Source organism: Nesoenas mayeri (assembly GCF_963082525.1).
Source record: "Nesoenas mayeri genome assembly, chromosome: 25".
NCBI classification, from domain to species: Eukaryota; Metazoa; Chordata; class Aves; order Columbiformes; family Columbidae; genus Nesoenas; species Nesoenas mayeri.
In genome coordinates this window covers 1,728,639-1,751,948 of record NC_137549.1, presented here as the reverse complement: position 1 = coordinate 1,751,948, position 23,310 = coordinate 1,728,639, and the positions used below count along the sequence as shown (strand labels likewise).

The 23,310-nt window shown below is 51.9% G+C and overlaps 2 protein-coding genes across 3 annotated transcripts; one reads left to right on the top strand and one right to left on the bottom strand.

Moving 5' to 3' along the window:
* Window positions 1-277: 277 nt before the first annotated feature.
* Window positions 278-19,983, bottom strand: LOC308049477 (uncharacterized protein). Its single transcript, XM_080359159.1, has 20 exons — window positions 19,814-19,983; window positions 19,040-19,144; window positions 17,430-17,777; window positions 16,295-16,576; window positions 15,740-15,844; window positions 15,195-15,215; window positions 14,556-14,576; window positions 14,041-14,061; window positions 13,664-13,696; window positions 12,031-12,540; window positions 8,240-8,344; window positions 6,632-6,979; window positions 5,496-5,777; window positions 4,941-5,045; window positions 4,363-4,383; window positions 3,806-3,826; window positions 3,169-3,189; window positions 2,654-2,674; window positions 2,340-2,372; window positions 278-1,214 (listed from the first exon to the last, which is right to left on the bottom strand). The coding sequence occupies exons 2-20, from the start codon at window positions 19,125-19,127 to the stop codon at window positions 697-699; spliced, it is 2,904 nt and encodes a 967-aa protein (XP_080215285.1). The 5' UTR covers window positions 19,128-19,144; window positions 19,814-19,983; the 3' UTR covers window positions 278-696.
* A 235-nt stretch (window positions 19,984-20,218) lies between these two features.
* On the top strand, window positions 20,219-23,116 carry LOC308049536 (E3 ubiquitin-protein ligase TRIM7-like). Of its 2 annotated transcripts, XM_080359218.1 has the most exons (3): window positions 20,219-20,825; window positions 20,935-21,046; window positions 22,240-23,116. In XM_080359218.1, the coding sequence occupies exons 2-3, from the start codon at window positions 20,989-20,991 to the stop codon at window positions 22,758-22,760; spliced, it is 579 nt and encodes a 192-aa protein (XP_080215344.1). In that variant the 5' UTR covers window positions 20,219-20,825; window positions 20,935-20,988; the 3' UTR covers window positions 22,761-23,116. The 2 variants fall into 2 exon arrangements, with proteins under 2 accessions (XP_080215344.1, XP_080215343.1); XM_080359217.1 differs by having other exon boundaries at window positions 20,219-21,046.
* The last annotated feature ends 194 nt before the right edge of the window (window positions 23,117-23,310 follow it).

Here is a 23,310-nt window from a genome sequence, read left to right as displayed (position 1 = left end):
TATAGGACATTCTGAGTCTCCTTCATCCTAGTCAGAGTTGTAAGGGGGCATCCACTTCCCAGTGTCAGGTGTCTCCAGGTCACAGGTGAGCTCGTCACCTGGGCTTGTGCTGGGGACACTCACAGCCATGCACAGACCCACTGACATAGATGCCTTCATTGTCTTCTGTAGGATACAGTGAACCATTTTCTCAAAAGTCCCTGACACCCCTCACAGGTTAAAAGGAGGTGGAAGCAACACCTTGGACACAGACATTTGGTGCTGACACACAGACAAATCCCACTAAAGTAACTTTATTCTTCAGTACATTCTCTGGTGCAGTACATTCAGAAAGCGATCCCTGCTGCGGGAGTGTGTTCAGTGAGAGTGTGTTCAACTGGTGGAGGGCGGGGATGAAAGGCGACAGTCAGGAGCTGCAACTGGGGAAACTGTTCAAACACAAAGGGGTAATTCTTCCCCCTGAGAGAAGTGCAGCACCAGCCAGAGGTCCAGAGACATAACGAGATCTCCACCCTTGGACATCCTACACAACTCAGCTGAACGAGGTTCAAAGACACCTCAGGCACTTGAGGGCAGCCCTGCTGGGAGCAGGTGGCTGCAGCAGAAACCTCCACCACTTCCTTCCAACGTAAAACCTGCTGTGAGTGTGAATGGCTGAGGTCCCCTAGGAAACCTTCTCTTGCTCCCTCCCCTTCATCAAGGACACATTTTGAGCAGTGTCCCAGACCCCAGCCAGAACCAAGGGTAGACTGTTTTCCCCTCAAATGATGTCTCTTGAAACGTGAAGATGGGCATGTTCTCATCAACACCAAAAAATGACACTCGCCCCTCTTCATAACACAGTGAGACACGGATCCGCTTGTGAGTCTGGATTTCAGAAAGGAAAGTGTTCTCAGGGAATGTGAGAGCTTGCAAGCAGCCTGCCCACAGCCCCACTGCCCAGAAACCCTCCTCTGGATTAAACACAATCTCACCCTTCTTTTCCACATCTTCTCTACACACGCCCACAGCCCATCCTCCTCTGTTGTCCACCTCCACCTCCCAGTAGCATCTCCCTGAGGTGAAGCCTTCACGACCCAACACACAGCGCCATAAGTCAAATCTCTTGGGGTTGTCAGGGATGTCCTGCAGCTTCTCTTCTCGTCTCACACTTTTGCAGTCATCAGACAGGACAAGTCTGCAGTGGGCTGTGTCTGAATCCAGAACCACCTTCACTGCAGGAGAGATGGAGTCAACACATCAGGGCAGAGCTCACCCCAGGAAAGAGCTTTGCTGGGGCTGCACAAGGAAGAGAAAGAGTGCAAGCAATAGCTGGCAGACTGTGGCATGGGAAGCTGCACAAGGTGACAATGTTAGTGCAAGGAGCAGAAAACCATAGAATCATTCCAGTTGGAGGAGACCCTCAAGTTCATTGAGTCCAAACATAACCTAACTCTAGGACTAGACCATGTCTCTGAGAACGTCATCTAAACACATTTCATAGACCTCCAGGCATGGTGACTCCAGCACTGCCCTGGGCAGCCTGTTCCAATGCCCCACAGCCCTTTGGGAAGAAATTGTTCCCCAGATCCAACCTCAACCTCCCCTGGCGCAACTTGAGGCCGTTTCCTCTGCTCCTGGCGCTTGTTCCTGGGGAGCAGAGCCCGACCCCCCTGGCTCCAAGCTCCTTTCAGGCAGTTCAGAGATCAGAAGGTCTCCCCTCAGCTCCTGTTCTCCAGCTGAACCCCCAGGTGCCTCAGCTGCTCCCATCACACTTGTGCTCCAGCCCCTTCCCCAACCTTGTCTCCCTCCTCTGCACTCTATCGAGTACCTCAAGGTCTTTCCTATAGTGAGGGGCCCAAAACTCAACACAGGATTCAAGGTTTGGCATCACCAGCATCCAGTACAGCGGAAGGGTCACTGTCCTGGTCCTGCTGGCCACACTAGTGCTGATACAAGCCAAGATGCTGGTGGCCTTCTAGACCACCTGGGCACACTGCTGGTTCATATTCAGCCAGATGTTGATAAACAACCCCAGATCCTTTCTGACAGAAAATGAAGCAGAGTTGACACTGAGCAGAGTGGGAAGAGGAGACCAGCAGACCTCCAGAACGAAGAAGCCCCCATGTCTAAAGTGTGGCCAGCACTGCACGCTAAGGACCAGGACTCTTCAGATGGGCCTGAAACTGGGACATTCACCAAAAAAACGAGGGGTCTGAGTGTTACCCACCCTCCTGGACAGTGACGCCTGGCAGAAGCATCCCTGGTCCCAGCAGCATCGTGCGGCAGAGGAAATACCAAGAAGGGAAACTAAAGCAGGGAAGATGACTCAGCACCCCAAAAGACCAAGCTTTAATTACCTTCTTCTATAGGCACTGCATGTCTTCTCCATGCTTTACAAGGGAAAAAAAAAGAGTTTACAGATGAGAGGTAAACTGTTGCTGTATTTTTGAAAGTAATTTCACAGGATATAGCTTCAAAACTTCAGTGCGTAGCAACATGAAAGGACTCCCTCCATTTCTCACAAATATAATCATACTGCCTGTCCTGCTTGATATTTGCTACCTTTTCCTTTCCCAAAAGGAAAACCAAGATCAGGGGAAAGGTGCAAAACCCAAGTGAGGAAATGGCCCAGTGGAAAAGTCTCCCATGTAGGAAGGAGAATGGTACTCACCAAGTTCTTCAGCTTGCTTCCCTGAAAAAGAAGATAAATCAGCTCAAGTGGGTTGTGGGATATTGACTGGGATAGAACCTCACCCGTAACCAACTGCAGGGGCAGGCGGGGCGTTCTGCCAACACTGGGCAATGCAAACCCCTCACCCACCACCAGCCTGGAGCTCTGCAGGTGCTGGTGCAGGTTGAGCTGCTCAGATCTGGGGCAGGAAAAGGTCTCTGGGAGGTCCCTCGCCTACAAGGGGACCCGTTACTCAGCGCCTCCACCAAATCCCGGTGCCAGCAGTGAGGATGCACAGGGCGCTCGCCCTGCCCGTGCCACCGCGGCGCTCACCCATCGCAACCCCACACACCATCCTCAATCACCTTTAATTGTCTGACTCAAATTCACTCTCTCCTTTCCCCGCCAACCACTTTTTGGTTCACTTTGCACTTTAACAGGGAAAAGGAAACACAAAAGCCCACCACCCTCTACAGACTCTGTGAAAAATCCTTTGTAAGGAATAGGAGACTCACCGATTTCTGCATCACGGTCCCCTGAGCAACAAAGAGAAGCACAAGTTACTCTTTGCAATCCCCTTCCCCAGGATCCCCCCACCCAGGGGAGCAGAGGCTGTGACAAAGGGGGCAGATATGCTGATTTACACCCTGGTCACAAGGATGCTCATGATTCCTGAATGAGCTGGGCCTGGATTCATTTTCTCCTTCAACCTGTATTGGTACCAGTTTAGCAAGAGCTCACTTTTAATAGCCAAAGATCTTTCTTGGCAATTCTATGAGCTGCAAGGAAACTAATATGATCTCTTCATTTATATTTTTTTTAATTTATTGGTAAGCAAACAATTTAGATTTTTAGAAGAGAATTCTCAACAGCCTAGGTTTCTGTAATCCTGCCTAAAATAAAAAACTCAATAAATTTTCCATACTATTACACTACCTAAAATAAATGAAAATGTTAAAAAGCATTGACAGCCACTGAGGGAAAAATCCCTAATGACTTTTCAGGGTAAATTTTCACCTGATTAGGGTGTCAGGGAGGGAGCAGTGAAGTGTCTACTGAAAGAAGAACATTTGGACAGAGTGAGAGGATGAATAACAAAGTCTGAAAGTTTTCAGAGAGGATTTCCCCGGGAAGACGGGGAGCGGGACTTACGCAGTGCTGCGTCTCGCATGGCTGAAAAACAAAAGCAGAACAGAGCATCACCACCAAACCCGTTCCTTGTTCACCGATACACTAGTTGGGGTGGGGAGGAGGCTGAAATCACTCCTGATGGAAAAGCTGTGGCCCAGGAGCTCCCCAAGGTCTTTCTGCTCACGACTTTTGGAGCTCTTGGCCACCCTCCCCGGAGTCGCCTCGGGCAGAGTCCAGCCAGGGCTGCAGCTCCAGGGCAGCGGGGAAAGGGCAGGTTTGCACGGACCTGGGAGGAGCACGGGGCTGCACTTCTCCTTCAGGGCTACGGAACCATCCTGCCCAGGGTTTCTTTAGTGCTGAGACACAACTGAAGCCCTTGCCAAATGACATGTGCTTCCACAGAGCTTCTAACAGCTTTGGGAAGAACCTTGAGAGCCCTTTGAAAAGCAAAATTCACTGTTGGTACAACAGCTGTTCATGCTTTCTTAACCAAGCAATTTCCCTCCCCCACATCCACATGAATTCTCCCATTTGAGGGAATTCTGCAGTGTGTCTAGGAAATAAAAGGTAAAGCTTACCTATTAGATCCTCACGCTTTCCTGTGAAGGAAAGAAAGAAATGTAAATAATTGAGAAGATCATCCCATCCAAAGAGCCCTGGTCAAGCCACAGAAGGAGTTACAGCCACCGGGGTCTGGCAGTGCTGCGGTGCCTGAGCGACCCACCGGCCAGCTCCTTCTGATAAGAAATCAAGGATGTCAGTGTCCTTTATTCCTCTGTATTATTTGTCTTTCACAAGTGGACGAGCCCTGCCAGGCCCTCAAACTGCAAGGTTTGTGGGTTTCTTTTGCAGGGTCTGGCAAATCATCGCTCCATTTCTGTAAGAAGAATCCACCCTGGGTGGGGCATAGTCCCCCTCATGATGCTTTAATATCCACATCCTTCTTTGCTATCTTTTTCTTGGAAAAACCACCTTTCTTTTCGTTCCAGAAAGCAAATCCCTGAGTCTTTAAGCCCCTGGCACCACACGTGTGTCCCAGACACCGAGACAAGACTCTGGGACCATCCTGACATTTCCCAAACCCACCTGTTCACCAAAACCAGAGGTGGCCCAACAGGACCAGTCTCCCTCCCCAAACACCGCACCAGGACAGTACCTTTAATTTTAAATAGATAAACAGCAAAAATAAGGAGAATGACCACAGCAACCAAGACGATGCCCAGAGCAATTGTCAAAGGATGGGCATTATGGAAAAAGGGATCTGAAAAATAAAATCCACAAAAGGTTTTTGGTCACTGCACAAGCAGCAATGGGAAATAGCTCATTTCTCTGTTACACAAGCGCATCCAGGTCTGAATCCCATCAAGGGTGAGAATCACCTCCTGACTGTACTCCACAAGGTGACAAAATATCGAATTTTTCAAAAAACCCTCTATTTGAGCAATTTTGCACTTGTCTGTGATTGACGCTGATCTGTTTGCATACATTGTAGGGGATTATTTGAAGCAAAAATAGATTTCTAGACAAATTATTTCTAATTAAACCATGCTTTCTTCTCCTGTGAGAAAAAGAAAGCTGCGGGGTGCAGAAAACACTGGATGCACCAAACACGGAGCCTGACAAATGCACCCGAGATTTTCTGCCAGTGTCATGTCCCCAGTGCAGCCCCATGGGCAGCGATAATGGGGCGATACCCTCGTCCCCCCCTAACCTGAGATGTAAAACTCTGATCCTCGTTCTTGGCCGTCCAGGACGTGTCGGACCCAGCAGGAGACGTTCTGCTTCGTGCCCCTGGTGAGGATGATGCTGCTTTCCACCGCAAAGAGGCTGCTCTGGTCCTGGGTGACGCTTTCCGAGAGGGATGGGAGATGCTGCCCGTGGGGATCTCGCCACAGCACCTGGGGCCGCGGGTACCAGCCGGCCGAGCGACAGGACACCCGGATCCCCCCGTCCTGGTACCGCTCCAGCACGACGAGCGGGACAGAGCCGCTGGCTGCGGGGACACAGACACCCAGTGATCCCATGGGAACGGGGTGGCCTGGCTGTCCCTCTGCTTGACAAGGGATGGACGCGGACACTGACATATTGTGGGGTTTGCTTGAAGACAAGTGTGACCTGGGGTCAGGACATCTCATTTCAACAGGGCATGGACCTACTGGAGAGGGACCAGAGTAACCACTGAAATGATCTGAGGCTGGAACAGCTCTGCTGAGAGAGCTGGGGTGTTCAGCTGGAGAAGAGAAGCTCCAGGAAGACCTTATTATGGCATTTCAGTGCTTAAAAGGGGATGATAAGAAAGATGGAGAGAGACTTTTGAGCAGGGCCTGTTGTGATAGGACAAGGGGTGATGGTTTTAAACTAAAGGAGGGAGATTCAGGCTGGACATGAGGAAGGAATTGTTGCCCTGAGGGTGGTGAGAGCCTGGCCCAGGTTGGCCAGAGAGGTGGTGGATGAACCATCCCTGGAGACATCCCAGGCCAGGCTGGACAGGGCTCTGAGCACCCTGAGCTGGTGAAGATGTCCCTGTCATGGCAGGAGGGGCACTGGGGGGGCTGTGGAAGTCCCTTCCAACCAAAAACTTTCTATGATTCTTGCAGTGTTTTTCACATAACTCAAAGATCTGCTATGGAGGCTGCTACTGCATCAAAATAATCTGTGGTCTTGGATACTAAAATATAAAAGCACAAACCAGGACATTCTTGCTATATTACTCTATGCCAGTTCTTTTTCTTGCACCCATTTACATTTCCTAAGCACCCATTTTAAATTGCTGCTGGGTAGGACAGCGAAGAAGAGCGCTGGCTATGAGCAAGTAAATTAGAGTCACCGGGAGCACAGACTACAAACCTGTCACCTGCAGCTCCACCACAGCCTCATCATAGTCTGAGCCATTGTCAACAAAGCAGGTGTAATTCCTTCTGTCAGACAGCTGGACATCAAAAATTGTCAAGTTCACGCTGCCCATGGTGAGTCCGTCCTTCCACAGCTCTGTGCGCCCTACGTATTCCAGCATCTGATTCCCGTTCTGGTCCCGGCCCCCCTTGTAGCGATGCACAAAGGGCACGAGCTGCTCCCGAAACCAGGTCACCTCCATGTCTTGCGTGCTCTGCGCGGGGGAGAAGCGGCAGGGCAGCACCGCGTCCTCGCCCACGGCCACGGTGATGGGGCCGGGGGGTCCCATCACTTTGAGTGGAGCTGGGAGAAAACCCCAAAAGAAAAGAAATAACCGTCAGTTTGCAGTGGTGACCGAGGCCAGAAAAACAGCGGCTGCTGCTCCAGACGGTTCGTGTGCCACGTGCCATGTCATTGTGTTGGAGTGTCACTGTGCTGGGGGAATGAGCCACTCGGGGCCTGGGAGAGGGATCCCAGCTGTGCAGAACATGATTCCCTGTCCTGTGCTACCACTAAACGTTTCAGAACCCCAAAAAGACAATTTGGTCTCAAGGGGGCAAGTGCTGCTTGTGCTGCTCAGGATGGGCAGAAAGCAGGATGAAGAAGGAAAGAAGAGACTGGAAGGTGTCCAGCACAGAGCCATGAATATGGTGGAGTGGATCATCTCCCGTGTGAGGAAAGGCTGAGGGAGCTGGGGCTCTGGAGCTGGACAAGACGATACTGAGGGAGGACTCATTCCTGGGGATCAATATGGAAAGGGGAGTGTCAGGAGGATGGAGCCAGGCTCTGCTGGTGACAACCAGTGACAGGACAAGGGGCAATGGGTACAAACTGGAACACAGGAGGTTCCACTTAAATATGAGAAGCAACTTGTTTGGGGTGAGGGTGTCAGAGCCTGGCCCAGGCTGCCCAGGGGGTTGTGGAGTCTCCTTCTGTGCAGACATTCCAACCCGCCTGGACACCTTCCTGTGTAACCTCATCTGGGTGTTCCTGCTCCATGGGGGGATTGCACTGGATGAGCTTTCCAGGGCCCTTCAACCCCTGACATTCTGGGATTCTGTGGGTTTAGATGAGTGGTTGGAGAAAGCAGACAACTTGGGTACAAAAAACCCTCAAATATCATCAGTTATTTGCACCTATTACAACAGAAAATAAAAATATCTCATGTGCTCTAAACATCTTTGGAAATTTGAAAAGAAATTCTTATTACTAAATAGGCCACTCGACTCACATAAAAAGTGGTTTCTGGTTGAAGAAAAACAAAAAGAAAGACAAGTGTTCTGCTGCACCCTTTGACACTCTGGGAACACGCTGGGAGCAGGGAAAGCGGAGAGGAAGATGGCAGCAAATTACAATCAAGTCATTGGCACCATCTGATGTCCCTGGAGCTCAGGGAGGATCCAGGGGGATGCTGGTGCTCTCAGACACGGGCAAGATTCATGGCCGAGGCCCTGAGCCTGCGCTGTGCTCGGCCCTTCACGGGAAAAGCTGCATCAAGAGCCAGAAAGATACTGAGGTTGGAAGCAACACCCCAGGGATCAGCAAAACCAGAGGGACGCCTACCTGAGTGCAGCTCGTGGACTTGGAAAACTAAACTGTAGACGATAAAAGGCGGCAGAGAGAAGCAGGAGTGGAAACTGGAGAGCATCATCTTCACTGGAGCACAGCCTGGAGACACGGAAACAGAGGGAAGGGATGAAAGGAGGAGAAACAAGGGAATGGAATAAAAGGCAGAATTCACTTTTAAAGGGGTTTATTGCTGATTACAGCCCCTTTATAGAAAGGCTTGGGAAGAGACCCATATGCCAAAGGTTGAATTTGATTTTCTGTCATCAGCCTGACTTTGCTTGGTGCTTTACATACAAAGTGTCTGACTGGTGTAAAAAGTTGCAGGAATTTCCCATGGGGAAACAAAGGACAAGCTGCAACATCTCCTCTAATTCCCTGACAAAGCGACAAGTGTTTTAATACAAGCCCTTGCTTTTTTCATCCAGCCCTGAGAAAGTGATGGAAACGTGCAGGATGAGAAGGGGAAGCCCAGACCAAATGCACGTGGAGCTGTTGCCACACACTCGTCCTCTGGGACAAACTCAGGGCTCGGTAGCACATCCCCTGCCACCGCACGGATGTCTGAGACCAGGGAAGGCAAAATAAGCAGAATATTAATTCAACACCCAGCCAGGATGGGACCTGGCCCTGCTCTGAACCCACTGTAACCTCTTATCACTTGCTGACTTAATTCCACATTTGTTAACAAGCAGTGAAAACCACAATGAATTTTGGCAGATGGCAAAAAGCAATTTCAATCTGCAGCTTTGCAAGAGATGCCGCTTACCTGGAGGAACCGAGATCTCTCATGGGGCAGGAGCTGCTCGGCTGTCACCGGAGTGTCCGGGGTTCACCCATCTGAGCTGCGCATTCCGCTGCCTGAAAACCAAACAAAAACGTCCCTATGCATCCCAGCCTGTCATTTGTTTTCTTCTGAGGTGCCTCTGCTCAAAAATGAAAGTCACCGAGTGATCTGACATTTTTTGGCAATGCTTTTGCTCTGGAAATGTCCTTCTGGCAACGCCCAGAGGCAGCCGGTGCAGCTGCTTATCGTATCACAGCCTCCTCCTGCGGCTGCCCAGGATGGGGAGGGACGGAGAGCGGACGGGGCAGGGGGTGCAAAGCCCAGCACCTGCTGTCCCCTGTTCACCAGTTAAGCCATCGAAGCAACACATGCCCTGCGAACATCACCCTGAACCCCACGCGCAGCCAGACAAATCTGGGCGAGCAGCAGCTGAAAGGAGCCCGACATCTTCCCTCATCACTGCATGTGGCCTGGACACCCAGAGCATGGCCCGTGCCCTGGGGCTGGTGTCCCCAGGTGACATCCCACCGGGCTGGAGGTGCACATGGTGCCGCTGACCCAGGAGGGCTCTGAGCACCCAGCGGTGCCACAGGCTCTTATCACCCACCCACAGCTGGACGAAGCGGGGAGATGTGGCAGATCCTGTGATGCAAACAGGACGAGGGCACTGCAGGAACGTTGGGAGGGATCTCTCAAACTCAAGTGTCAGATGAGGTCATGAACTCACGGTAGCTTCAGGGTGTAGGACGGAGTCACCAGGGCGAGGGGAGGTGGAAGCTCCCACAGTGTGGTACCCCAGAGAAGAGAAGGTGCTGGACTCCAGCTCTGCTCTCCAGACCATCCAGCCCCTCTGGGCTTTGATCTGCTCCCTCAAAGCAGCTGGAAATGCTGTGCAAGCCCAGTCCAGCCAGGAGCCGATGAGCTGAGGGCAGTGGGGAGCAGACTGGACACCTCCACACCATCCAAAACCTCCTTTCCTGGAGTCAGCTCACAAGTTAGTGCTGACTGTCTGAAAAGTGCCTGAACACTGTGACTCTGCCATCATTCCTTCTGCTTTTCATCATCTTCAGGCAGCCTCTGAGTCTTGCAATTTCCACATTCAGCAGAGAATCCTGCCTCCCCTCCTGTGGATTTCATCAAACACAGTGGTATCCAGGATGGAGAGAGAAGAGAGGGAGACCTTGGCCAATGAGGTGGAGGAGATGAGTGGAAGAGGTGACTTTTAGAAGGGATGAGGTGGTGGAAATGTCCTCTTTTGAGGAGCCATATGCATCCTGCTTCTGCTGTAGAACAGCTATTTAAGGTCCCAACACCTGGGGCTTGTCCCAGCCTGGGCTTGTGATGGGGTTGACACTTGGTGGCTGTGACCCCTCAGCTGAACTGCTTGTGCTTATCTGTAGACCCACCACCAACACCAATGACCCATCCTTGGCTCCCACCACTGTCCACAGAGAGAAACAGGAATTTGGGGTCACAGATGTTGGGGTAACATCCATTGCAGTCCGCACCTGTTTGTGCCCAGACGTGCCTGTTTTAGTCATGCAGCACTAGAGTCACCCAAGCTCAGGTCCAGGTGTCTGCAGAGCAGACGTGCACCCACCCACTCAGGTGAATCCTCCTCCAGGGCACCGGGGTCTGCTTGGCCAGGGATGACATGGCAGCTCCTGGATAAGGAACAGGGGCAGGATCAGGGCAGCACTGAGGCTCGGGCAGTCCAGGACAAGAAAGTTTCCCACCTCTGGGTAGGGGAGAGGAAATCATAGAATACTTTGGGTTGGGAGGGACCTTCCCAGCTCCCTCAGTGCCCCCCCTGCCATGAGCAGGGACATCTGCACCAGCTCAGGGTGCTCAGAGCCCCGTCCAGCCTGGCCTGAGATGTCTCCAGGGATGGTTCATCCACCACCTCTCTGGCCAACCTGGGCCAGGCTTTCACCAGCCTCAGGGCAACAATTCCTTCCTCATGTCCAGCCTGAATCTCCTCCCTCCTTTAGTTAAAACTATCACCCCTTGTCCTATCACAATAGGTCCTATCTGTTCCCATCTATCTTATCTCCAAAAGAGGAAGAGGATCTTGAAGTGATGGTGTCTGAGGGTCATAGAAACATGCAACCATGTGCCCCGTGAGCTCAGGAGCACGGTGTGCCTTCTCCCGTGCATAAAGCACAATCTGTATCTTCACCTTCCCACCCACCTTCCTTAGGGGCACGAATGTCTATGTAGTGTCTGTTCAGAGCCCAGGCAGCAGGGGCCACCCCTATGCGGACGAGATGCCTTTCTCCATGCAAAATTGTGGTTTCTCCAGCTTCATTTCAGCCCATATCGGACATTCTGTGTCTGCTCCAGGATACTCAGAGTTGAAAGGGGGGATCCACTTCCCAGTGTCAGGTGTCTCCAGGTCACAGTTGAGCTTGTCACCTGGGCTTGTGCTGGGGACACTCACAGCCATGCACAGACCCACTGACATAGATGCCTTCATTGTCTCCTGTAGGATGCAGTGAACCATTTTCTCAAAAGTCCCTGACACCTCTCACAGGTTAAAAGGAGGTGGAGGCAACACCTTGGACACAGACATTTGGTGCTGACACACAGACAAATCCCACTGAAGTAACTTTATTTTGTACATTCAGAAAGCGATCCCTGCTGCGGGAGTGTGTTCAGTGAGAGTGTGTTCAACTGGTGGAGAGCGGGGATGAAAGGCGACAGGCAGGAGCTGCAACTGGGGAAACTGTTCAAACACAAAGGGGTAATTCTTCCCCCTGAGAGAAGTGCAGCACCAGCCAGCGGTCCAGAGACATAACGAGATCTCCACCCTTGGACATCCTACACAACTCAGCTGAACGAGGTTCAAAGACACCTCAGGCACTTGAGGGCAGCCCTGCTGGGAGCAGGTGGCTGCAGCAGAAACCTCCAGCACTTCCTTCCAACGTAAACCCTGCTGTGAGTGTGAATGGCTGAGGTCCCCTAGGAAACCTTCTCTTGCTCCCTCCCCTTCATCAAGGACACATTTTGAGCAGTGTCCCAGACCCCAGCCAGAACCAAGGGTAGACTGTTTTCCCCTCAAATGATGTCTCTTGAAACGTGAAGATGGGCATGTTCTCATCAACACCAAAAAATGACACTCGCCCCTCTTCATAATCCAGAAACACACGGATCCGCTTGGGAGTCTGGATTTCAGAAAGGAAAGTGTTCTCAGGGAATGTGAGAGCTTGCAAGCAGCCTGCCCACAGCCCCACTGCCCAGAAACCCTTCTCTGGATTAAACGCAATATTGCCCTTCTTTTCCACATTTTCTCTACACACCCCCACAGCCCATCCTCCTCTGTTGTCCACCTCCACCTCCCAGTAGCATCTCCCTGAGGCAAAGCCTTCACTACCCAACACACAGTGCAATAAGTCAAATCTCTTGGGGTTGTCAGGGATGTCCTGCAGCTTCTCTTCTCGTCTCACACTTTTGCAGTCATCAGACAGGACGAGTCTGCAGTGGGCTGTGTCTGAATCCAGAACCACCTTCACTGCAGGAGAGATGGAGTCAACACATCAGGGCAGAACTCACCCCAGGAAAGAGCTTTGCTGGGGCTGCACAAGGAAGAGAAAGAGTGCAAGCAATAGCTGGCAGACTGTGGCATGGGAAGCTGCACAAGGTGACAATGTTAGTGCAAGGAGCAGAAAACCATAGAATCATTCCAGTTGGAAGAGACCCTCAAGTTCATTGAGTCCAAACATAACCTAACTCTAGGACTAGACCATGTCTCTGAGAACGTCATCTAAACACATTTCATAGACCTCCAGGCATGGTGACTCCAGCACTGCCCTGGGCAGCCTGTTCCAATGCCCCACAGCCCTTTGGGGAAGAAATTGTTCCCAGATCCAACCTCAACCTCCCCTGGTGCAACTTGAGGCCGTTTCCTCTGCTCCTGGCGCTTGTTCCTGGGGAGCAGAGCCCGACCCCCCTGGCTCCAAGCTCCTTTCAGGCAGTTCAGAGATCAGAAGGTCTCCCCTCAGCTCCTGTTCTCCAGCTGAACCCCCAGGTCCCTCAGCTGCTCCCATCACACTTGTGCTCCAGCCCCTTCCCCAACCTTGTCTCCCTCCTCTGCACTCTATCGAGTACTTCAAGGTCTTTCCTATAGTGAGGGGCCCAAATCTCAACACAGGATTCAAGGTTTGGCATCACCAGCATCAAGTACAGCGGAAGGGTCACTGTCCTGGTCCTGCTGGCCACACTAGTGCTGATACAAGCCAAGATGCTGGTGGCCTTCTAGACCACCTGGGCACACTGCTGGTTCATATTCAGCCAGATGTTGATAACCTCAGATCCTTTTCTGACAGAAAATGAAGCAGAGTTGACACTGAGCAGAGTGGGAAGAGGAGAACGAGCAGACCTCCAGAATGAAGAAGCCCCCATGTCTAAAGTGTGGCCAGCACTGCATGCTAAGGACCAGGACTCTTCAGATGGGCCTGAAACTGGGACATTCACCAAAAACACAAGGGGTCTGAGGGTTACCCGCCCTCCTGGACAGTGACGCCTGGCAGAAGCATCCCTGGTCCCACCAGCATCGTGCGGCAGAGGAAATACCAAGAAGGGAGACTAAAGCAGGGAAGATGACTCAGCACCCCAAAAGACCAAGCTTTAATTACCTTCTTCTATAGGCACTGCATGTCTTCTCCATGCTTTAAAAGGGAAAAAAAAAAGTCACAGATGAGAGGTAAACTGAAAAGATTTATACAGGATTAGCTCAAAATAATGATAGGCCAGTACAGTTGCACTTTTCGGAATTGTTGCTGTATTTCTGAAAGTAATTTCACAGGACATAGCTTCAAAACTTCAGTGCGTAGCAACATGAAAGGACTCCCTCCATTTCTCACAAATATAATCATACTGCCTGTCCTGCTTGATATTTGCTACCTTTTCCTTTCCCAAAAGGAAAACCAAGATCAGGGGAAAGGTGCAAAACCCAAGTGAGGAAATGGCCCAGTGGAAAAGTCTCCCATGTAGGAAGGAGAATGGTACTCACCAAGTTCTTCAGCTTGCTTCCCTGAAAAAGAAGATAAATCAGCTCAAGTGGGTTGTGGGATATTGACTGGGATAGAACCTCACCCGTAACCAACTGCAGGGGCAGGCGGGGCGTTCTGCCAACACTGGGCAATGCAAACCCCTCACTCACCACCAGCCTGGAGCTCTGCAGGTGCTGGTGCAGGTTGAGCTGCTCAGATCTGGGGCAGGAAAAGGTCTCTGGGAGGTCCCTCGCCTACAAGGGGACCCGTTACTCAGCGCCTCCACCAAATCCCGGTGCCAGCAGTGAGGATGCACAGGGCGCTCGCCCTGCCCGTGCCACCGCGGCGCTCACCCATCGCAACCCCACACACCGTCCTCAATCACCTTTAATTGTCTGACTCAAATTCACTCTCTCCTTTCCCCGCCAACCACTTTTCGGTTCACTTTGCACTTTAACAGTGAAAAGGAAACACAAAACCCCAACACCCTCTACAGACTCTGTGAAAAATCCTTTGTAAGGAATAGGAGACTCACCGATTTCTGCATCACGGTCCCCTGAGCAACAAAGAGAAGCACAAGTTACTCTTTGCAATCCCCTTCCCCAGGATCCCCCCACCCAGGGGAGCAGAGGCTGTGACAAAGGGGGCAGATGTGCTGATTTACACCCTGGTCACAAGGATGCTCATGATTCCTGAGTGAGCTGGGCCTGGATTCGTTTTCTCCTTCAACCTGTATTGGTACCAGTTTAGCAAGAGCTCACTTTTAATAGCCAAAGGTCTTTCTTGGCAATTCTATGAGCTGTAGAGGAAACTAATATGATCTCTTCATTTATATTTTTTTTTAATTTATTGGTAAGCAAACAATTTACATTTTTAGAAGAGAATTCTCAACAGCCTAGGTTTCTGTAATCCTGTCTAAAATAAAAAACTCAATAAATTTTCCATACTATTACACTGCGTAAAATAAATGAGAATGTTAGAAAGTATTGACAGCCACTGAGGGAAAAATTCCTAATGACTGTTCAGAGTATATTTTCACATGATTAGGGTGTCAGGGAGGGAGAAGTAAAGTGTCTACTGAAAGAAGAACATTTGGACAGAGTGAGAGGATGAATAACAAAGTCTGAAAGTTTTCAGAGAGGATTTCCCCGGGAAGACGGGGAGCGGGACTTACGCAGTGCTGCGTCTTGCATGGCTGAAAAACAAAAGCAGAACAGAGCATCACCACCAAACCCGTTCCTTGTTCACCGATACACTGGTTGGGGTGGGGAGGAGGCTGAAATCGCTCCTGATGGAAAAGCTGCTATGAAATCGAATATTTCAGTGTCCTTTATTCCTCTGTATTATTTGTCTTTCACAAGTGGACGAGCCCTGCCAGGCCCTCAAAGTGCAACGTTTTGGGGTTTCTTTTGCAGGGTCTGGCAAAACATTGCTCCATTTCTGTGGGCAGAATCCACCCTGGGCGGGGCAAAGCCTGGCTCATGCTGCTTTAATATCCACATCCTTCTTTGCTATCTTTTTCTTGGAAAAACCAACTTTCTTTTCGTTCCAGAAAGCAAATCCCTGAGTCTTTAAGCCCCTGGCACCACACGTGTGTCCCAGACACCGAGACAAGACTCTGGGACCATCCTGACATTTCCCAAACCCACCCGTCCAACAAAACCAGAGGTGGCTGAACAGGACCAGTCTCCCTCCCCAAACACCGCACCAGGACCGTACCTTTGATTTTAAATAGATAAACAGCGAAAATAAGGAGAATGACCATAGCAACAGAGACGATGCCCAGAGCAATTGTCAAAGGATGGGCATTATGGAAAAAGGGATCTGAAAAATAAAATCCACAAAAGGTTTTTGGTCACTGCACAAGCAGCAATGGGAAATAGCTCATTTCGCTGTTATACAAGCGCATCCCAGGTCTGAATCCCATCAAGGGTGAGAATCACCTCCTGACTGTACTCCACAAAGAGACAAAATATCAAATTTAAAAAAACACCTCTATTTGGGCAATTTCACACTTGTGTGTGATTGACACTGATTTGTTTGCATACATTGTAGGGGATTTTTTGAAGCAAAAATAGATTTCTAGACAAATTATTTCTAATTTAATCATGCTTTCTTCTCCTATGAGAAAAAGGAAGCTGCGGGGTGCAGAAAACACTGGATGCACCAAACACGGAGTCTGACAAATGCACCCGAGATTTTCTGCCAGTGTCATGTCCCCAGTGCAGCCCCATGGGCAGCGATAATGGGGCGATACCCTCGTCCCCCCCTAACCTGAGATGTAAAACTCTGATCCCCGTTCTTGGCCGTCCAGGACGTGTCGGACCCAGCAGGAGACGTTCTGCTTCGTGCCCCTGGTGAGGATGATGCTGCTTTCCACCGCAAAGAGGCTGCTCTGGTCCTGGGTGACGCTTTCCGAGAGGGATGGGAGATGCTGCCCGTGGGGATCTCGCCACAGCACCTGGGGCCGCGGGTACCAGCCGGCCGAGCGACAGGACACCCGGATCCCCCCGTCCTGGTAGCGCTCCAGCGCGACGAGCGGGACAGAGCCGCTGGCTGCGGGGACACAGACACCCAGTGATCCCATGGGAACGGGGTGGCCTGGCTGTCCCTCTGCCTGACAAGGGATGGACGCAGACACTGACATATTGTGGGGTTTGGTTTAAGACAAGTGTGACCTGGGGTCAGGACATTTCATTTCAACAGGGCATGGATCTGCTGGAGAGGGACCAGAGTAACCACTGAAATGATCTGAGGCTGGAACAGCTCTGCTGAGAGAGCTGGGGTGTTCAGCTGGAGAAGAGAAGCTCCAGGGAGACCTTATTGTGGCATTTCAGTGCTTAAAAGGGGATGATAAGAAAGATGGGGAGAGACTTTTGAGCAGGACCTATTGTGATAGGACAAGGGGTGACGGTTTTAACTAAAGGAGGGAGATTCAGGCTGGACATGAGGAAGGAATTGTTGCCCTGAGGCTGGTGAGAGCCTGGCCCAGGTTGGCCAGAGAGGTGGTGGATGAACCATCCCTGGAGACACCCCAGGCCAGGCTGGACGGGGCTCTGAGCACCCTGAGCTGGTGAAGATGTCCCTGCTCATGGCAGGGGGGCACTGGGGGAGCTGTGGAAGTCCCTTCCAACCAAAAACTTTCTATGATTCTTGCAGTCTTTTTCACATAACTCAAAGATCTGCTATGGAGGCTGCTACTGCATCAAAATAATCTGTGGTCTTGGATACTAAAATATAAAAGCACAAACCAGGACATTCTTGCTATATTACTCTATGCCAGTTCTTTTTCTTGCACCCATTTACATTTCCTAAGCACCCATTTTAAATTGCTGCTGGGTAGGACAGGGAAGAATAGCGCTGGCTACAAGAAACTAAATTAGAGTCACCGGGAGCACAGACTACAAACCTGTCACCTTCAGCTCCACCACAGCCTGGTCATAGTCTGAGCCACTGACAACAAAGCAGGTGTAATTCCCTCTGTCAGACAGCTGGACATAAAAAATTGTCAAGTTCACGCTGCCCTTGGCGAGTCCGTCCTTCCACAGCTCTGTGCGCCCTACGTATTCCAGCATCTGGTTCCCGTTCCGGTCCCGGCCCCCCTTGTAGCGATGCACAAAGGGCACGAGCTGCTCCCGAAACCAGGTCACCTCCATGTCTTGCGTGCCCTGCGCGGGGGAGAAGCGGCAGGGCAGCACCGCGTCCTCGCCCACAGCCACGGTGACGGGGCCGGGGGGTCCCATCACTTTGAGCGGAGCTGGGAGAAAACCCCAAAGGAAGAAGAAATAACCGTGAGTTCGCAGTGGTGACCGAGGCCAGAAAAACAGCGGCTGCTGCTCCAGACGGTTCGTGTGCCACGAGCCGTGTCATTGTGTTGGAATGTCACTGTGCTGGGGGAATGAGCCACTCGGGGCCTGGGAGAGGGATCCCAGCTGTGCAGAACATGATTCCCTGTCCTGTGCTACCACTAAACGTTTCAGAACCCCAAAAAGACAATTTGTTCTCAAGGGGGCAAGTGCTGCTTGTGCTGCTCAGGATGGGCAGAAAGCAGGATAAAGAAGGAAAGAAGTGACTGGAAGGTGTCCAGCACAGAGCCATGAATATGGTGGAGTGGAGCATCCCCCGTGTGAGGAAAGGCTGAGGGAGCTGGGGCTCTGGAGCTGGACAAGAGGACACTGAGGGGGGACTCATTCCTGGGGATCAATATGGAAAGGGGCAGTGTCAGGAGGATGGAGCCAGGCTCTGCTGGTGACAACCAGGGACAGGACAAGGGGCAATGGGTGCAAACTGGAACACAGGAGGTTCCACTGAAAGATGAGAAGCAACTTGTTGGGGTGAGGGTGGCAGAGCCTGGCCCAGGCTGCCCAGGGGGGTTGTGGAGTCTCCTTCTGTGCAGACATTCCAACCCGCCTGGACACCTTCCTGTGTAACCTCATCTGGGTGTTCCTGCTCCATGGGGGGATTGCACTGGATGAGCTTTCCAGGGCCCTTCAGCCCCTGACATTCTGGGATTCTGTGGGTTTAGATGAGTGGCTGGAGAAAGCAGACAACTTGGGTACCAAAAACCCTCAAATATCATCAGTTATTTGCACCTATTACAACAGAAAATAAAAATATCTCATGTGCTCTAAACATCTTTGGAAATTTGAAAAGAAATTCTTATTACTAAATAGGCCACTCGACTCACATAAAAAGTGGTTTCCGGTTGAAGAAAAACAAAAAGAAAGACAAGTGTTGTGCTGCATCCTTTGACACTCTGGGAACACGCTGGGAGCAGGGAAAGCGGAGAGGGAGATGACAGCAAATTACGATCAAGTCATTGGCACCATCTGATGTCCCTGGAGCTCAGGGAGGATCCAGGGGGACGCTGGTGCTCTCAGACACGGGCAAGATTCATGGCCGAGGCCCTGAGCCTGCGCTGTGCTCGGCCCTTCACGGGAAAAGCTGCATCAAGAGCCAGAAAGATACTGAGGTTGGAAGCAACACCCCAGGGATCAGCAAAACCAGAGGGACGCCTACCTGAGTGCAGCTCGTGGACTTGGAAAACTAAACTGTAGACGATAAAAGGCGGCAGAGAGAAGCAGGAGTGGAAACTGGAGAGCATCATCTTCACTGGAGCACAGCCTGGAGACACGGAAACAGAGGGAAGGGATGAAAGGAGGAGAAACAAGGGAATGGAATAAAAGGCAGAATTCACTTTTAAAGGGGTTTATTGCTGATTACAGCCCCTTTATATAAAGGCTCGGGAAGAGACTCATATGCCAAAGGTTGAATTTGATTTTCTGTCATCAGCCTGACTTTGCTTGGTGCTTTACATACAAAGTGTCTGACTGGTGTAAAAAGTTGCAGGAATTTCCCATGGGGAAACAAAGGACAAGCTGCAGCATCTCCTCTAATTCCCTGACAAAGCGACAGGTGTTTTAATACAAGCCCTTGCTTTTTTCATCCAGCCCTGAGAAAGTGATGGAAACGTGCAGGATGAGAAGGGGAAGCCCAGACCAAATGCACGTGGAGCTGTTGTCACACACTCGTCCTCTGGGACAAACTCAGGACTCGGTAGCACATCCTCTGCCACCGCACGGATGTCTGAGACCAGGGAAGGCAAAATAAGCAGAACATTAATTCAACACCCAGCCAGGATGGGACCTGGCCCTGCTCTGAACCCACTGTAACCTCTTATCACTTGCTGACTTTTAATTCCACATTTGTTAACAAGCAGTGAAAACCACAATGAATTTTGGCAGATGGCAGAAAGCAATTTCAATCTGCAGCTTTGCAAGAGATGCCGCTTACCTGGAGGAACCGAGATCTCTCATGGGGCAGGAGCTGCTCGGCTGTCACCGGAGTGTCCGGGGTTCACCCATCTGAGCTGCGCATTCCGCTGCCTGAAAACCAAACAAAAACGTCCCTATGCGTCCCAGCCTGTCATTTGTTTTCTTCTGAGGTGCCTCTGCTCAAAAATGAAAGTCACCGAGTGATCTGACATTTTTTGGCAATGCTTTTGCTCTGGAAATCTTCTTCTGGCAACGCCCAGAGGCAGCCGGTGCAGCTGCTTATCGTATCACAGCCTCCTCCTGCGGCTGCCCAGGATGGGGAGGGACGGAGAGCGGAAGGGGCAGGGGGTGCAAAGCCCAGCACTTGCTGTCCCCCATTCACCAGTTAAGCCATCGAAGCAACACATGCCCTGCGAACATCACCCTGAAGCCCACGCGCAGCCTGACAAATCTGGGCGAGCAGCAGCTGAAAGGAGCCCGACATCTTCCCTCATCACTGCATGTGGCCTGGACACCCAGAGCATGGCCCGTGCCCTGGGGCTGGTGTCCCCAGGTGACATCCCACCGGGCTGGAGGTGCACATGGTGCCGCTGACCCAGGAGGGCTCTGAGCACCCAGCGGTGCCACAGGCTCTTATCACCCACCCACAGCTGGACGAAGCGGGGAGATGTGGCAGATCCTGTGATGCAAACAGGACGAGGGCACTGCAGGAACGTTGGGAGGGATCTCTCAAACTCAAGTGTCAGATGAGGTCATGAACTCACGGTAGCTTCAGGGTGTAGGACGGAGTCACCAGGGCGAGGGGAGGTGGAAGCTCCCACAGTGTGGTACCCCAGAGAAGAGAAGGTGCTGGACTCCAGCTCTGCTCTCCAGACCATCCAGCCCCTCTGGGCTTTGATCTGCTCCCTCAAAGCAGCTGGAAATGCTGTGCAAGCCCAGTCCAGCCAGGAGCCGATGAGCTGAGGGCAGTGGGGAGCAGACTGGACACCTCCACACCATCCAAAACCTCCTTTCCTGGAGTCAGCTCACAAGTTAGTGCTGACTGTCTGAAAAGTGCCTGAACACTGTGACTCTGCCATCATTCCTTCTGATTTTCATCATCTTCAGGCAGCCTCTGAGTCTTGCAATTTCCACTTTCAGCAGAGAATCCTGCCTCCCCTCCTGTGGATTTCATCAAACACAGTGGTATCCAGGATGGAGAGAGAAGAGAGGGAGACCTTGGCCAATGAGGTGGAGGAGATGAGTGGAAGAGGTGAGTGGAACTGGCTTCTGTTGAGGAGCCATATGCATCCTGCTTCTGCTGTAGAACAGCTATTTAAGGTCCCAACACCTGGGGCTTGTCCCAGCCTGGGCTTGTGATGGGGTTGACACTTGGTGGCTGTGACCCCTCAGCTGAACTGCTTGTGCTTATCTGTAGACCCACCACCAACACCAATGACCCATCCTTGGCTCCCACCACTGTCCACAGAGAGAAACAGGAATTTGGGGTCACAGATGTTGGGGTAACATCCATTGCAGTCCGCACCTGTTTGTGCCCAGACGTGCCTGTTTTAGTCATGCAGCACTAGAGCCACCCAAGCTCAGGTCCAGGTGTCTGCAGAGCAGACGTGCACCCACCCACTCAGGTGAATCCTCCTCCAGGGCACCGGGGTCTGCTTGGCCAGGGATGACATGGCAGCTCCTGGATAAGGAACAGGGGCAGGATCAGGGCAGCACTGAGGCTGGAGCCATCCAGGACAAGGGGGTTTCCCACCTCTGAGCAGGGGAGAGGAAATCACAGAATCATAGAAGAATAGTTTGTGTTGAAGGGACCATCCCAGCTCCCCAGTGCCCCCCCTGCCATGACAGGGACATCTTCACCAGCTCAGGGTGCTCAGAGCCCCGTCCAGCCTGGCCTGGGATGTCTCCAGGGATGGTTCATCCACCACCTCTCTGGCCAACCTGGGCCAGGCTCTCACCACCCTCAGGGAAACAATTTCTTCCTCATGTCCAGCCTGAATCTCTCCATCTCTAGTTTAAAACCATCACCCCTTCTCCTACCACAACAGGCCCTGCTCAAACATCTGTCCCACCTTTCCTATTGGCTCCTTTTAATTCTGGAAAGGCTGCACTAAGGTCTCCCCGGAGCTTCTCTTCTCAGCTGAACCCCCCCTCTCTCTCCCCTGTCCCCAGCAGAGCTGTTCCAGCCTCGGGTCATTCCTGTGGCTCCTCTGGCCCCTCTCCAGCAGGTCCATGTGTGTCTGTGCTGAGGACCCAGAGCTGGACCAGCACTGCAGGGGGTCTCACCAGTGCAGGGCAGAGGGGCAGAATTCTCCTCCACCCGCTGCCCATGGGGCTGGGGATGCAGCCCAAATCGCCCTGTCCCTTCTCCTGCTGTGATGTATTCAGCCCCGATGGTCCCCTGGGGCTGTCCATCCTGAGCAGCTTCCCCTCCTCTGTCCCCAGCTGATGTGACCCTGGACCCAGACACCGCCAACCCCTTTCTCATCCTGGCTTGTGACCAGCGCAGCGTGGGACGTGGGGACGAGTGGATCTTGCTGCCCGACAACCCCGAGCGTTTCGACACAGAGCCATGTGTGCTGGGCAGCCCCGGCTTCACTGCAGGGAGGCACCGCTGGGAGGTGGAGGTGGCCAGTGCGGGGGACTGGTGGGCTGTGGGGGTGGCCCAGGAGTCTGTTAGGAGGAAGGGAGTCCTCAGTTTTACCCCCCAGGAGGGGATCTGGGCTGTGGGGCAGTGGTTTGGACAATACCATGCTTTCACTGACCCTGACTGGACACCCCTGTGCCTTGCCTGCCTGCCCAGCGCCATCCAGGTCTGCCTGGACCTTACAGACAGGCAGGTGACATTTGCTGATGCTGAAAACGAAACCCCAATCTTTGCTTTCTGCCTGGCTTCATGTCCTGGGGAGAGGCTACGGCCGTGGCTCTGGGTGGGGATGGACTCGTGGCTCAAGCTGTGCCCCTGACATGGAATGACATGGGGTGTGAGGGGCACTGGAAAGGCAAACACCATCTTCTTGGGTCCTGGTGCTGAGAACTGAGAGAGTCCTGCATCCTGATGGCTTCTCCTCACATGGTTCTTCTGGCCATTAAGTGGGAGGACTGGCAGGTTTGGAGATGAACACCACCCAAGAGCCTCCTTCATCCACTCCCCCCACAGCCAGGACTGCAGAGACAATGGGGAGCACAAAGATTTGGCACCGGGAGGAGCTTGGTGCCAGGTGGCCTCAGGGCAGAGACGTGGCATCAAGTGCCAGGACACTGCAGAGCTGCTCTATAAAAATACAGCAAGTTCAAACTCCTTAAAAGATGCTGGAGTAGTGTCTCTGGCTTGTTTGTTGTGTTTTATTTCGTTTTTTTCAATTAAGCTTAATTATTAGGTTAAAAACACCCAAACATAGCTGAAGCTCATGATAACACTTATCTTCTCCACACATACAGCCTCTCTTTGCCTTATTTCCAGTTCTCACCAACATGCACATCAAGCACATTTCTTACAGCAGAGCACTGCTAAAA